At 43.3% G+C, this 15,453-nt stretch overlaps 1 protein-coding gene across 1 annotated transcript in view; it reads right to left on the reverse strand.

Moving 5' to 3' along the window:
* Nucleotides 1-1,111: 1,111 nt before the first annotated feature.
* The window catches only part of LOC139549391 (solute carrier family 12 member 9-like), a 51,195-nt gene continuing 36,853 nt past the window's right edge, over nt 1,112-15,453 (reverse strand). The window contains exons 10-13 of the mRNA XM_071359858.1: nt 12,136-12,328; nt 8,178-8,352; nt 3,209-3,355; nt 1,112-3,071 (exon numbers count right to left, since the gene is read on the reverse strand). Of these exons, the coding sequence (XP_071215959.1) occupies nt 2,128-3,071; nt 3,209-3,355; nt 8,178-8,352; nt 12,136-12,328 (1,459 nt within the window). The 3' untranslated portion in view covers nt 1,112-2,127. The remainder of the gene's footprint in view (nt 3,072-3,208; nt 3,356-8,177; nt 8,353-12,135; nt 12,329-15,453) is intronic.

Below are 15,453 nucleotides of genomic sequence, written 5' to 3' on the forward strand. Positions count from 1 at the left end.
GTAGCATCAGCGACTGAGCAGTCAGTTGTATCAATGCATTGCATAAAATCAATCAACTCTTTATATCGATATCTATATTCTCAATTGCATAGCGTTCATAGACTCATATCTCCCTCACTAACTTTAAGCACCAGCTGTCAGAGCAGCTCACAGATCACTGCATCTGTACATAGCCCAGCTGTAAACAGCCCATCCAACTACCTCATCTCCATACTGTTATTTTTTCATTTTGCTCCTTTGCACAACAGTATTTCTACTTGCACATTCATCTTCTGCACATCTATCACTCCAGCATTTAAATTTCTAAATTGTAATTATTTCGCCCCTATGGCCTATTTATTGCATTACCTCCCTTATCTTACATCATTTGCACACACTCTACATAGACTTTTTCCCCCCATTGTGTTATTGACTGTATGTTTGTTTATTCCATGTGTAACTCTGTGTTTGTGTCACACTGCTTTGCTTTATATTGGCCAGGTGGCAGTTGTAAATGAGAACTTGTTCTCAACTAGCCTACCTGCTTAAATAAAGGTGAAATAAAAAATAAAAAAAATATTTCTATTATAAGCATTACTAATCAAGCACCACACAAACAGATATCAATGGAGCACACAGATCATCATATTACATTTACTATTAGAATATTACTTACGATTCTGTATTATTATCAGTGATGTAGTGGTAAAAAGGTTGGTAATGGTTAAACTTAAGAGCGAAAAGCACCGATAAACAAAAACATATGACATTTTTTTTACGATTGTGAGGCCGGTTGGACGAACTGCCAAGTCATTTAAAACATTATGGTTTTAAAATGAACATTCATTTATCTGGCAGCAGCCCTAGTGGACTTTCCCGCAGTCAGCATGCCAATTGCACTCCCTGAAATCTTGAGACATCTGTGGCATTGTGTTGAGTGACAAAACTGCACATTTTAGAGAGGCCTTTTATTGTCCCCAGCACAAGGTGCACCTGTGTAATGATCATGCTGTTTAATCAACTTCTTGATATGCCACAGGTGTCAGGTGGATGTATTATCTAGGCAAAGGAGAAACGCTCACTAACAGGGACGTACATTTATTTAGAAAAAATAAAAATAAATGTGCGAATGGAACATTTCTGGGATATTTTATTTCAGCTCGTGAAACCAACACTTTACATGTCGCATTTATATTTTTGTTTAGTATACTTAGACCTGAACATTGACACAATCAACATTTCAACTAGGTTTAGATAAATTGCTGGCACAATGACAGGGAAATTTTTAAAAGACAATACACAGAACTTATACAAAACAGCTTCTTTATTCAATTACAATACACACATTTTAAAATATGATTTGGATGGTGCTTTTAAAATGTGTCATTATTTCCTTAATTTAAAATAGTGTCGATGTACCGGTATGTGTTCACCCAAAAAGTCATTGAGCTGCGTAGGACCTGTCATATACCAGCATTCTTTGCATAGGAGTGTAGTGTCCAATAGAAGGGCTTCATGGAGATTAAATAGATCTATATAGAATAGATATCCTTTCAGTAAACATCCATTGGATTCCATGTAGACTAGAGTTGGACTAGAGTTGGTCCATGAAACTACTGCTCCTAAAGCCTACATGAGGAGTGTGCAATGTATAGTCTTCTACACTCAGGCACACAAGAGCACTTTGGCATTCTAATCAGTTCAGTCAGTAATGCATAGTCATAACGATACAAAAGGGAAAAAAGATCAAGAGCACCCAAATACATTTCTTTAATGCTTTTTTGTTGTTTTATTAAACAGATCGATGGATTTTCATATTTGAACTGTAAACATTTAAAGGTCACATGTTTCTTATCTTGTAGATAAACTACAAAAGTGCTTTCAGAAAATCAAACATTTAGCTGAGCTCCAATGACTTGGCAGTGTCAGACTTCAGTCCCCTTGAAGGAGTAAAATCAATATATTATTTACTTTTTGGCCATTGCAACCCTTCCATATTCATAAGGAGGATGGGCCTGTATTTTAGTACAGCTTTGAGGAAGGTAAGTGGATCCTTGACCTTTGTCTAAGTACCACTTCTACCTGCAGCAATTTGGTAAGGGGATGTAATAAGGCTTTAATCAGAGGTTAGCTGGTGAAAGTTTAGGGTTAGAGGTCAGTGGTGAGGACAGGTGTAACCCCGTGTATGAGCAGGGTAGGACCCAGATCCTTGGTGAGCAAGTCCAGCTGGCGCAGGTAGGCCGTGTAGCGGCGCGTGTCAGCCGGGGGGCGGGGTAAATACAGGAAACGCACAGCCGGAGGGGGGCGGGCCTGCTCCAGGATCAACCTATTAACTGCCGACAGATACTCATCCGACAGCCTTGTGGCGTTGCTAGGGAAGCTATTCACATAGTCGTCGTCTCCTTCCTCCTCCTCAAACAACCCCTTGTTTCCCAGCCCCTCCTCCTCTCTCCGTGATTGGCGGGAGGGCATCCGCTTGCCCGCCTCACCCTGCCTCTGCCAATGTAGCGCCACCTGCTGGTCCCAGGGCACCGTGTACACGTTGGCTTTGATCCTCAGCTCCTTTAGCAGCTGACCCAGCTTCCCTTCAGAGCCCCGCAGGCTCCGCCCTTCCTCCACACACAGAAAGAGGCGGAGTCTAGCATGGCGCCAGGCGCGGACCATGTTGAGGACGCAGGCGAGCTGGAGCAGGAAGAGGGAGCAGGTGTCTACGTAGCTGGAGCTGTCTGGTCTCAGCAGGTTGACGGGCCACACGTCCACGTACAGAGCACCCTTCCCTGGGGACGAGGAGATGGTCGAGGCCCGGTCGAACTGGTGGAAGTAGCGGGCTAGCGCTACATTCTTCATCATCTTCATGGCATCTGCGATCACCGCCACGTATTCTTGGGGTCCCATGACTTTTCCGTTTTCTCCGTTGCCCTCCTCCTTGCCATCAATGGACGCCCGCAGGGCAGGAAAGTGGTAGGGCGGGCGTTCGTCCTCGGGGTCCTGAGTGGGGACGGTGGCATCTGCGAGGTTGTGGTCAGTGAGTTTGTCTTTGGGGGTGCAGTCATCATAGAAACCCAGGACCAAGGTGTTGGGCCTCATCCCACCTAGAGAGACAAAGGGATGGAAAGAGGGAGAGACGAGTCAATGGGTATGATAGTAAAAGAGGTGTTTGAGTGACAGTTGGGGCAGTTACAGGTAATAGAGAACATGGTATCAGAGAGTAGTGAATGGAATCACTGACCTAGGCCAGAGATGAAGAGTAGATGTTGGACTCCGTGCCGTACTGAGTCAGCCAAGGTGAGGTTGACAAATGCCTTGATGTTGAGGTGGTCCACCAGAGATAACCATGAGTCATAACGACACTGGAGAGGGTCAGACGGTAATGTGTCTGAGAGAGAAGGGGGGGGAAAGAGAGCGAGAGAGAAACAAAACATCAATATCTATGCAAACATTTTGGCCAGGGGCCATTATCTGCCAAGTGCTCTTAGCGAATAAGAGATGAAGTTCTTTCTCTGTATAGTGACCTGATTTGGCAGTGTGCCACAGAAGAACATAAGCTCTAGACAGAAGAGACACACGAGAGAGCGAGAGAGAAGCACCACCCTCTTCAACATATATATCAACAAATTGGCGAGGGAACTAGAATAGTCTGCAGCACCTGGCCTCACCCTACTAGAATCTTAAGTCAAACGTCGACTATTTGCTGACGATCTGATGTTTCTGTCACCAACCAAGGAGGGCCTACAGCAGCACCTACAATCTTCTGCATAGATTTAGCCAGACACCGTTGCCCTAGAGCACACAAAAACTATACATACCTCAACCTAAACATCAGTGCCAATCAACTTCCACAAAGCTGTAAACGAGCTGAGAGACAAGGGCTTTCTATGCCCACAAAAGGAACATAAAATTTGACATACCAACTAGAATCTGCCCAAAAAAATACTTGAATCAGTTTACTTTATGGTTGTGAGGTCTGGGGTCCGCTCACCAACCAATAATTGACAAAATGGGACAAACACCAAATTGAGACTCTGCATGCAGAATTCTGCAAAAATATCCTCCGTGTACAACGTAAAACACCAAATAATGCATGCAGAGCAGAATTAGGCAGAAACCCGCAAATGATCAAAATCCAGAAATGACCACCTAAAAGGAAGCGATTCCCAAACCTTCCATAACAAAGCCATCACCTACAGAGAGATGAACCTGGAGAAGAGTCCCCGAAGCAAGCTGGTCCTGGGACTCTGTTCACAAACACAGACAGACCCCACAGAGCCCTAGGACAGCACAGCAACACAATTAGACCCAACCAAATCATGAGAAAACAAAAAGATAATTACTTGACACATTGGAAAGAATTTACAAAAAAAGAAAAAAACTAGAATACTATTTGGCCCTAAACAGAGAGTACACAGTGGCAGAATACCTGCCCACTGTGGCTGACCCAAACTTAAGGAATGCTTTGACTATGTACAGACTCAGTGAGCATAGCCTTGCTATTGAGAAAGGCCACACTAGGCAGACCTGGCTCTCAAGAGAAGACAGGCTATGTGCATGTGCACACTGCCCACAAAATGAGGTGGAAACTGAGCTGCACTTCCTAACCTCCTGCCAAATGTATGACCATATGAGAGACACATATTTCCCTCCGATTACAGAGATCCACAAAGAATTAAAAAACAAACCCAATTTTGATAAACTTCTACTGGGTGAAATACCATAGTGTGTCATCACAGCAGCAAGATGTGTGACCTGTGGCTACAAGAAAAGGGCAACTAGTGAAGAACAAACACCATTGTAAATACAACCCATATTTATTTTCCCTTTTGCACTTTTAACTATTTGCACATCGTTACAACACTATATAGACATGACATTTGAAATGTCTACTCTTTTGGAAGTTTGTGAGTGTAATGTTTACTTTAAATTTTTATTGTTTATTTCACTTCTATTATCTACAGTTGAAGTTGGAAGTTTACGTACACTTAGGTTGGAGTCATTAAAACTAATTTTTCTAATTTCTTGTTAACAAACTATAGTTATGGCAAGTCGGTTAGGACATCTACTTGGTGCATGACAAACCATTTTCCCAACAATTATTTACAGACAGATTATTTCACTGTATCACAATTCCAGTGGGTCAGAAGTTTACATTCAATACGTTGACTGTGCCTTTAAACAGCTTGGAAAATTCCAGAAAATGTCATGGCTTTAGAAGCTTCTGATTGGCTAATTGACATAATTTGAGTCAATTGGAGGTGTACCTGTGGATGTATTTCAAGGCCTACCTTCAAACTTAGTGCCTCTTTGCTTGACATCATGGGAAAATCAAAAGAAATCAGCCAAGACCTCAGAAAAAAAAAATGTAGACCTCCACAAGTCGGGTTCATCCTTGGGAGCAATTTCCAAATGCCTGAAGGTACCACGTTCACCTGTACAAACAATAGTACGCAAGTATAAACACCATGGGACCATGCAGCCGTTATACCGCTCAGGAAGGAGACCCGTTCTGTCTCCTAGAGATGAACGTACTTTGGTGTGAAAAGGGAAAATCAATCCCAGAACAACAGCAAAGGACCTTGTGAAGATGCTGGAGGAAACAAGTACAAAAGTATCTATATCCACAGTAAAACGAGTCCTATATCGACATAACCTGAGAGGCCACTCAGCAAGGAAGAAGCCACTGCTCCAAAACCACCATTAAAAAGCCAGACTACGGTTTGCAACTGCACATGAGGACAAAGATCGTAATTTTTTGAGAAATGTCCTCTGGTCTGATGAAACAAAAATAGAACTGTTTGGCCATAATGACTATCGTTGTGTTTGGAGGAAAAAGGGGGAGGCTTGCAAGCCAAAGAACACCATCTCAACCGTGAAGCAAAGGGCTGGCAGCATAATGTTGTGGGGGTGCTTTGCTGCAGGAGGGACTGGTGCACTTCACAAAATAGATGGCATCATGAGTTAGGAAAAGTATGTGGCTATATTGAAGCAACATCTGAAGACATCAGTCAGGAAGTTAAAGCTTGGTCGCAAATGGGTCTTCCAAATGGACAATGACCCCAAGCATACTTCCAAAGTTGTGGCAAAATGGCTTAAGGACAACAAAGTCAAGGTATTGGAGAGGCCATCACAAAGCCCTGACCTCAATCGTATAGAAAATTTGTGGGCAAAACTGAAAAAGCGTGCGCGAGCAAGGAGGCCTACAAACCTGACTCAGTTACACCAGCTCTGTCAGGAGGAATGGGCCAAAATTCACCCAACTTATTGTGGGAAGCTTGTGGAAGGCTACCCAAAACATTTCACCCAAGTTAAAAGATTTAAAGGCAATGCTACCAAATACTAATTGAGTGTATGTAAACTTCTGACCCATTGGGAATGTGATGAAAGAAAAAAGCTGGAAAGAAATAAAAAAATAAAATCGCTCTCTACTATTATTGTGACATTTCACATTCTTAAAATAAAGTGGTGATCCTAACAGACCTAAGACAGGGAATGTTTACGAGGATTAAATGTCAGGAATTATGAAAAACTGAGTTTAAATGTATTTGGCTAAGGTGTACGTAAACTTCCGACTTCAACTGCATTTCACTTGCTTTGGCAATGTTAACATATGTTTCCCATGCCAATAAAGCCCTTGAATTGAATTGAGAGACACAGATAGGCTGGGCTTGTCAATACTGGAGGAGCTCGGTCACCACTGAAAGCCTTGTCAAGATAAAAAAGTGACACTATACCATATAGCGCCACACACCTACACTACAGAGAACAGCCTGATCACATGACACCATATAGCACCACACACCTACACTACAGAGAACAGCCTGATCACAGGACACCATATAGCACCACACACCTACACTACAGAGAACAGCCTGATCACATGACACCATATAGCACCACACACCTACACTACAGAGAACAGCCTGATCACATGACACCATATAGCACCACACACCTACACTACAGAGAACAGCCTGATCACAGGACACCATATAGCACCACACACCTACACTACAGAGAACAGCCTGATCACATGACACCATATAGCACCACACACCTACACTACAGAGAACAGCCTGATCACAGGACACCATATAGCACCACACACACGAAGTAGCCAGTTTATTAGGTACACCGATCCAGTACCAAGTCTGACCCCGCCCCATCTATGCATCCATAACAGTCTGAATTATTGGGGGCATGGAAACGTTGCTCAATTGGTATCAAGGGACCTGACCGAGGAACCTGACTGAGGGACATGACCTGTGCCAGGAAAACATTCCCCACACACCACCAGCCTGTACGGTTGACACCAGGTAGGATGGGGCCATGGACTCATGCGGCTTATGTCAAATCCTGACACTGCCATCAGCATGATACAACAGGAACTGGGATTCGTTGGACCAGGTAATGTTTTCCACCCCTCAATTGTCCTGTGTTGGTGATGGCGTGCCCACTGGAGGCGCTCCTTCTTGTTTTTAGCTGATAGGAGTGGAGCCCGGTGTGGTCGACTGCTGGAATAGCTCATCCGTGACAAGGACCGACGAGTTATGAATTCCGAGATACCGTTCAGCAGTGGTTCCCAAACTGTGCGGGCGTGACGGGTCGGTGCAGGATGTTCTCCAATGCTGGAAGGGGGTCCTGATTGAAAAAGTTTGGGAACCCCTGGAGCACACCACTGTTGTGATGCTCTGTTATTTTCCCGTTTGTGGCCCGCCTGTTAGCTTGCACCATTCTTGCCATTCTCCTTCGATCTCATCAAGTTTTCACCACAGGACTGCCGCCTGACTAGATGTTTTTGTTTGTTGCACCATTCTCGGTAAACCCTAGACACTGATGTGGGTGAAAAGCTCAGGAGGCCGGACGTTTCTGAGATACTGGAACAAGCGCCTGGCAGCGACTCACTGTCTGTAGGAGCGGACTATTTTCGTGAATGAGGTGGTGTACCTAATAAACGTCACGCTGGTCAGCAGCCTGGCTTACCACACATATAGCTTCAGTTCCTGTACTAGCCAAGTCAGAGACATACTGCTTCAAACATTGGTTTGACATCAACTCAGTCGAACAATTCCCCTAGACATTCACCAAGAAGCCTGAACTGAAATGGACGAGTGGGAGGTATTCAGCCACTCTTGGGGAATAATGGAAGTGAAATGTGAAAGGCTTCTTTATTCTTGAAAAGCCAACATCTCCGTATGCCCTCTTACCCAGGTCTCCTAGCTGTACATGTCCCAGGACATAGAGACCACTCTTCTTGATGTCGTTGATGAAGGTGATGAGACCTACACTGCTACGGGGGTTAGATACCATCAGCAACACCTGGGGTCTCCAGAACTTGACATGGTCCTTACGCACGTCCAACATCAACAGGTACTTACGCACCTGGAGGGAAGAAATAAAAGAGAAAGACCGAGAGAGAGAGAGAGAGAGACAGGTTACAACAGAGCTGTATACAGTATTCTCTGTAGCAGTGGTTCCCAACCGTTTTTGGTTAAATGTACCACCAACTGAATTTTGCTGTGCCAAAAGGAGTACCCCTGAAGTACCCCCTTGTGTATTTTGGTCTCATGAGCATTCTCAATTACCCCATGGATAGGCCAAGTACCCCCAGCGGTACTAGTACCCATGGTTGGGAACCACTGCTCTATAATACACACACAATAGTTATCAGGACTGGATGACTGGAATGCTAAGTGGTAACAGACGTAGAATCTTAATTTGACCTATATTGTCACAGCAAAATACTTTTAGCCCGGTAGTTAGGCTATTAGCCGTAGGCTACATGAAAAGTGCAATACTGTTAAGATAACACATGGTTAGTGTGGGCTTTCAGTAAATTTATTTAAATCACAAAGCTCATCTGCATTTCCTTCAGTGCAGTAAAATTCTCAGCAACAAAAGAGTGATCAAATGAAGATCCTACATGTGGACAGTAGAATGGTTACCAAGGCATGTTGCTACTACTGTAGCCTAGTGGCCAGATGATTTGGCAAACTCCCCAGTTGTTCATTGTTATACCATACATGTTCATGTCATATATATTATGTATGGTACAACAAACCACAGAGGAGTTGGCTAAATCACAGATCTGGTTACTAGCGGCAACTAGAAACATGGTGTATATCGCTAAAGTTTGACAGGGAATAAAACCATTCCTTCACTCTCCTCTGACACACGTTCTTGTGCATCCCCCACACCAAGCTCCCTGTCTGCAGAGTGTGTGTCTGTGTGGTCTAGTCAGGATTCCGCCAATGCAGAAACAAATTGGATCCACAATCAGAATCCCATTAAGACATGAGACTGTAGCAGAGACTGCAGACTAGGGAGTGTGTAGGAGGGGTGTGTGTGGTGGTCATGAAGAGATAGTTGTCATTAAGGAAAGGGAGTACCGCCGACCTCCCGCCATATTCTCATTACATAAAATCACAGAGCTGTAATTATATCTACAGTACTAATGTTGAAACATTCCAAGTCTGGAATATAAACCTGCCTCTCCTATATTCATTCCTGTTACCTAGCCAACCATAGAGATAATTAGCAAATACTAGGTCCAAATGGCCACCAACCTACAGATATTCAAGATAATGGGTCTTAAAATCCTCTGAAAACATTGTTCCTTCCACCCTTCCTTGGAGTGATCACTGAAGGGGCATGGCTGGATATGTGAAAGATGTGTAGTCGATTCTAGGTTTCATTAAGATCAGTGATTACTTTACGGGAGACAGGATACTAAGATAAGTATTTTAATAACTAAACACTATGATAAAAAGTACTGAAACCATGCTTATGACCAGACAACCTCATCTGAATAATTAGTGTGTGTGTGCATGTGAATGCGTGTGTGTATGTATGCATGTTTATGTGAGAGTGTGTGCATGTTTGTGTTTACATACTGCTAATGATGAGAATGCTAAACACTCATAATAACACAATCATTATCATCATAATTATCATTATCAAAGTTTCTGCTAAACAGAGAGGTCCTGGAGTCAATGTGCTTCTGCCTCCTCCACTCATCTACCGCTCCATCGCTCCCTCACGCCATCTCTCCATCACCCTCTCTTCTGATCCATCTCGGTCTTCTGATCCATCACGCCTTTTCTCAATCACTCCTCTCCATTACCCTCTTCCATTGCATTTCCAACTTGTATTATTTTAGCAATCTATAAACTTCCTTTCTATCACTCCTTCAATAGTATCAGCTTGCATCTCCTTGGCTGGATCACATGAATCCCTTCTTCGTCTTTCCTCAATGTCACCCAGTTGGCACCGACACATACTGAGCACTGCCGAAACATGCACCCTCGTAATCCCCAGACACACGCACACGTTAGTTTAATCTAAGTGGGCCAGTCTCTCTGCGTTCCCCTCATTTCCCTCTCTCCCTGGGGACGGGGGGATGGGGAGGAGAGGAGGAGAGAGGGAGCAGTGGAGGAGAAAGGCTCAATAAGTTAAGTGGCTGTAATAATGCTCCTGGAGCAGCCTAGCTTTTGACAGGCTCCTGGCACCTCACTGCCCTGGCAACCGTCCCCTTGGCAACGGTCCCTCCTGGCAACACTACCCCCCTCCTTGAAAATATGGTGTGCAGAGCAAAAGGCTTGTAAAATAGAGGACAAATACAAACACTTCTGGATAAGAGGCTTGGGCGGTATACCGTATATACACACACCTTATACCAGGGTATTTTGAAATAGCCACGGGATGGTTTTTCAATAGCGTCAAAACAATTTCTTTGAAGTTTTTCAATACATTTTTATATTTGTAGCTACTTAAGTAAATACCTGCTGTCAACTTGTGCAATACGTTAGGAGATAAAGCAAATTGCGTTCTTAATTTCACCTGGCACATTATTTTACATTATGAAGCTTACCATAGTTGAGCCACTTGTTTGTAAATAACAACGAGAGAAAGCGGGAGCAGGTGACTGAGGTGAGTACAGCTGTGTATGGACAGGGGTTGCATTTTATATTGAAAGTCATGACAACAGAAGAGCAACGCTATTTGGCTGGCAGTCACACAAGGAGCTTACAATGAAAAAGCAAGGTATTTTTTGCAAAAATTATGCATGGCCATCAGATTTCTAATGTTTATCATAGAAAGAATGTGGCTAGCTGCATTTCCTATGTTTTAAAGTTAATCTAGCATTTTACTGGAGAAAAGTAGGCTGGGTTACACTGAGAAAAATACCAGAGAAAAGTAGCTACACATCAGTCAGAGCGCTGTCTGCTGATAGAACGCCTGTTCGTGAATTCTCATTCGAGTGGAGAAGTGCAACTGAAGCACAGAATTAGTCTGATACCGAGCAGAAATTACAACAAGAAGCATTTTAGATTTGCGTTTACAAAACGCAGCCAAAATACACTATTTCTTATGCATTATATATTGTTTCCCTGTGTGAACGAATTCTGCATTAATGCGACCCTTAAGTTTAATTTGCTAGACATCTAAGTAAGTGGCTGAATTAATAAGGTGACAGGGCATCATATTGTGTTAGCTTTCTGCCATGTTTGAGAAGTCAAAGCCCTTTGGATGAGTTCTGTACAACTGCCACTGTTATCTTGATTTTCTGGTGTTTTTTTTCCTTCTCTGTTCTCAGCCCGTCTGCTCCTCGACCTCTTGTCAGAGCAGAGCAAGCAGGCCCGTTGCCCTAGCGAATCCAGACTCCACACATGTACGGATGCTGCACTAGCGACAGTACTGTTGTTGTTCCTTCAGACAAGCATGCATAACAAATGGGTTCAATTGCACAACGTTGCTCATTCACATTCGCTCGTAAATGTCCAAACTCACCAAAAAAGACATTCAGTAACTCCTACCTATATATGTTTAACTTTATGAGCTAGATTGCTTGTCTTTGCGAGTCATTTATTTTCGTTTGTGCTCGTTAACATACAGTACTTAGCTAGCAGCCTCCATGGAAATTCACTATTAATTGTGCAAATTTTGTTAGCATTCTGGTAATAGACGCCCAATGGGCTTTTATGCTGTTTTGTGTACTAAACCGGTAAAACGGTAAATCCCGAGATGAGAAATACAGTATAACGATATGAAAATCTGGACACCGCTCAACCCTACTGGATGACATCATAATGTTCTGCAGACTGATGTAGCTGAGGAAGTGAATGTGGCACAGAAGTGTGTGTGTGTGTGCACTGTACTGTGTACCTGGTGGAAGATGAGAGCCTGGCTGATATAGCCCCAGCTGCTGGTAGGGCTGAGGTAGTGGATGAGCAGCAGTAGTAGCAGCATGAAGGCGATGGAGGCTGAGGCGTAGATAGAGTTGATCAGGAACATCATAACAGCACAGCCCACGATGCCCAGCACACAGGTGTGCCACGTGAAGTAACGGAAGGTGGGCCTGGAGGGAGAGGGTTTACACACACACACACACACACACACACACACACACGTAAATGCATTTGCTTTTAGAGATGCAAATTATCTTAATTTCTCTCTCGCTTTCCCACTCTCTCTCGCTCACGTGAGCATTCTAAGTGAATGTAAAGCTCTATCTAAGCATGATAAACAACTGGAGGTGAGTCAGTATATAGAAAGTGATGGGGTTATTTATCTGCTGTGTTTTTGTGAGCAGTCTTAATGACTACACACAAACTGTACACCTTTTCTATAGATGCAGTTAGTGTCCATGCACGTGTGTGTGTTATTGTGTGCGAGTTTGAGCGAGAGTAAATTAGTGTGTGTTAGTTAATGTGTGAGTGAGACAATTGAGACATGGATTGTGTGTGTGTGCCATTCAGAGGGTGAATGGGCAAGACAAAATATTTAAGCGCCTTTGAACGGGGTATGGCAGTAGGTGCCAGGCGGACCAGTTTGAGTGTGTCAAGAACAGCAACGCTGCTGGGTTTCACGCAACAGTTTTCTGTTTGTATCAAGAACGGTCCACCAACCAAGGGACATCCAGCCACCAACCAAGGGACATCCAGCCACCAACCAAGGGACATCCAGCCACCAACTTGACAACTTTGGGAAACATTGGAGTCAACATGGGCCAGCATCCCCGTGGAAAGCTTTCGACAGTAAAGTCCATGTCCCAATGAATTGAGGCTGTTCTGAGGGTAAAATGGGGTGCAACTCAATGTTTTATGCATCTACTGCTGTAGATATTTTTAGTTTAGCATGTGTAAATTCCCCCGGTGTACATAAAATCAGCAAAAAAATAAACGTCCTCTCACTGTCAACTGCGTTTATTTCAGCAAACTTAACATGTGTAAATATTTCTATGAACATAACAAGATTCAACAACTGAGACAAACTGAACAAGTTCCACAGACATGTGACTAACAGAAATGGAATAATGTGTCCCTGAACAAAAGGGGGTCAAAATCAAAGGTCAGTCAGTATCTGGTGTGGCCACCAGCTGCATTAAGTACTGCAGTGCCTCTCCTCCTCATGGACTGCACCAGATTTGCCAGTTCTTGCTGTGAGATGTTACCCCACTCTTCCACCAAGGCACCTGCAAGTTCCCGGACATTTCTGGGGGGGAATGGCCCTAGCCCTCACCCTCCGATCCAACAGTTCCCAGACGTGCTCAATGGGATTGAGATCCGGGCTCTTCACTGGCCATGGCAGAACACTGACATTCCTGTCTTGCAGGAAATCACGCAGAGAAGGAGCAGTATGGCTGGTGGCATCGTCATGCTGGAGGATCATGTCTGGATGAGCCTGCAGGAAGCTTGACAACAAGCTCAGTCCGATGACGCTGTGACACACCGCATGATGGACCCTCCACCTCCAAATCGCTGTCTTAGACATCTCACAGTACTGACATTGCAATTTATTGCCCTGGCAACATATGCAGTCCTCATGCCTCCTTGCAGCATGCCTAAGGCACATTCACGCAGATGAGCAGGGACCCTGACCATCTTTCTTTTGGTGTTTTTCCAGAGTCAGTAGAAAGACCTCTTTAGTGTCCTAAGTTTTCATAACTGTGACCTTAATTGCCTACCATCTGTAAGCCGTTAGTGTCTTATAGACCGTTCCACAGGTGCATGTTCATTAATTGTTTATGGTTCATTTAACTAGCATGCGAAACAGTGTTTAAACCCTTTACAATGAAGATCTGTGAAGTTATTTGGATTTTTACGAATTATCTTTCAAAGACAGGGTCCTGAAAAAGGGACGTTTCTGTTTTTGCTGAGTTTATGTATGGATAGCATTTTGATACTGCTATTTGGGTTGTTAATTGGATTCGTCCGCCATTCTTGATTTATTTTATTACATTCTAGCTGTTTGACATTTGACTGCATTGTTAGGAGCTTGTAACATAAGCATTTCGCTGCGTCGCTACAACACCTGCTGAACTGTGTACACGACCAATAAACTTAGATTTGACTCGATAAAGGTCAGCCATTTTGGTCAGGGAGTTGGTCAACCATGGTGTGATAAGATAGTGGAAAATAATGAATTGAAGAATTGATCTGCACTTTGTGTTTGTTAGCTAGCCAGCCAGTTTTAGAGGACTGCCAATATTATGCCAACATTCCATTCAAACAATGCAGTCAATCCACAGCCATACACCGGCTGAAATCAGCTAATGATAGGATTTCGACAAGTTGTAAATGCAACAAGTACTGTTCTTGTATCATATAATAGCACTCACAGCTTTCCAAGAAAACAAGCATTGAGGGCTCTATTTCAACAAATCTATCGCAATGGTAAATCTAAGCGCAAGAAACAGCGTTATAGTTTCAGGGGTGTCAGAAATATTTTTGCCATTTTCACCATCACAAATATCAGCGCACTTGCTGGCGTTGGAGCGAAAGGGTTGGGTTTTGATGAATAAACAAGTTGTGGGTGTGTCGAGGCTTGCCCTCTCACAGGCCAATCAGAACGTGCTCCATGGCGAAATGTGTGGTTGCTTCAAATTGTGTACTTATGGTCTTTATGTATTGCCTTGGAATCTTCTCCAATTCCGACATTTTTTATTTAACCTTTATTTAACTAGGCAAGTCAGTTAAGAACACATTCTTATTTACATTGGACGGCCTAGGAACAGTGGGTTAACTGCCTTGTTCAGTGGCAGAACGACTAACTATAGCGTTAGTTTGTTAAATGGCTTACAGAAATTAAATAAAATGTAGACCTATTTTACTAAATACGTTAATTTCAACCCATTTGCAGTCCACATTGTTCTAAGTAATTGCATGCCTTCAATAGCATTCACACTGATAGAGGCCTACTGTAAATTGCATTATGTCTGAGTATGGACATGCCAAACATTGTCAATAAGCAAGATTAAATTCATTATTGATAAGGCCTAAAAAGACAACATATAAAACAAATTTTAAACAAAACAACTTGTTTTAAATTGGCGATGTCAGACTTACAGGCACCACAATTGCTCCCCGCTGGCATAGAATGTTAAAACAACGCAGACTATGGAGGGTTTTCACAGTAGCTGGACAAAGATCCAATATAGAGAAAGAGAGAATGTCCACTCACTTTTTAGTGCTCTCAAATAGG

This window comes from Salvelinus alpinus, chromosome 22, assembly GCF_045679555.1.
Source record: "Salvelinus alpinus chromosome 22, SLU_Salpinus.1, whole genome shotgun sequence".
NCBI classification, from domain to species: Eukaryota; Metazoa; Chordata; class Actinopteri; order Salmoniformes; family Salmonidae; genus Salvelinus; species Salvelinus alpinus.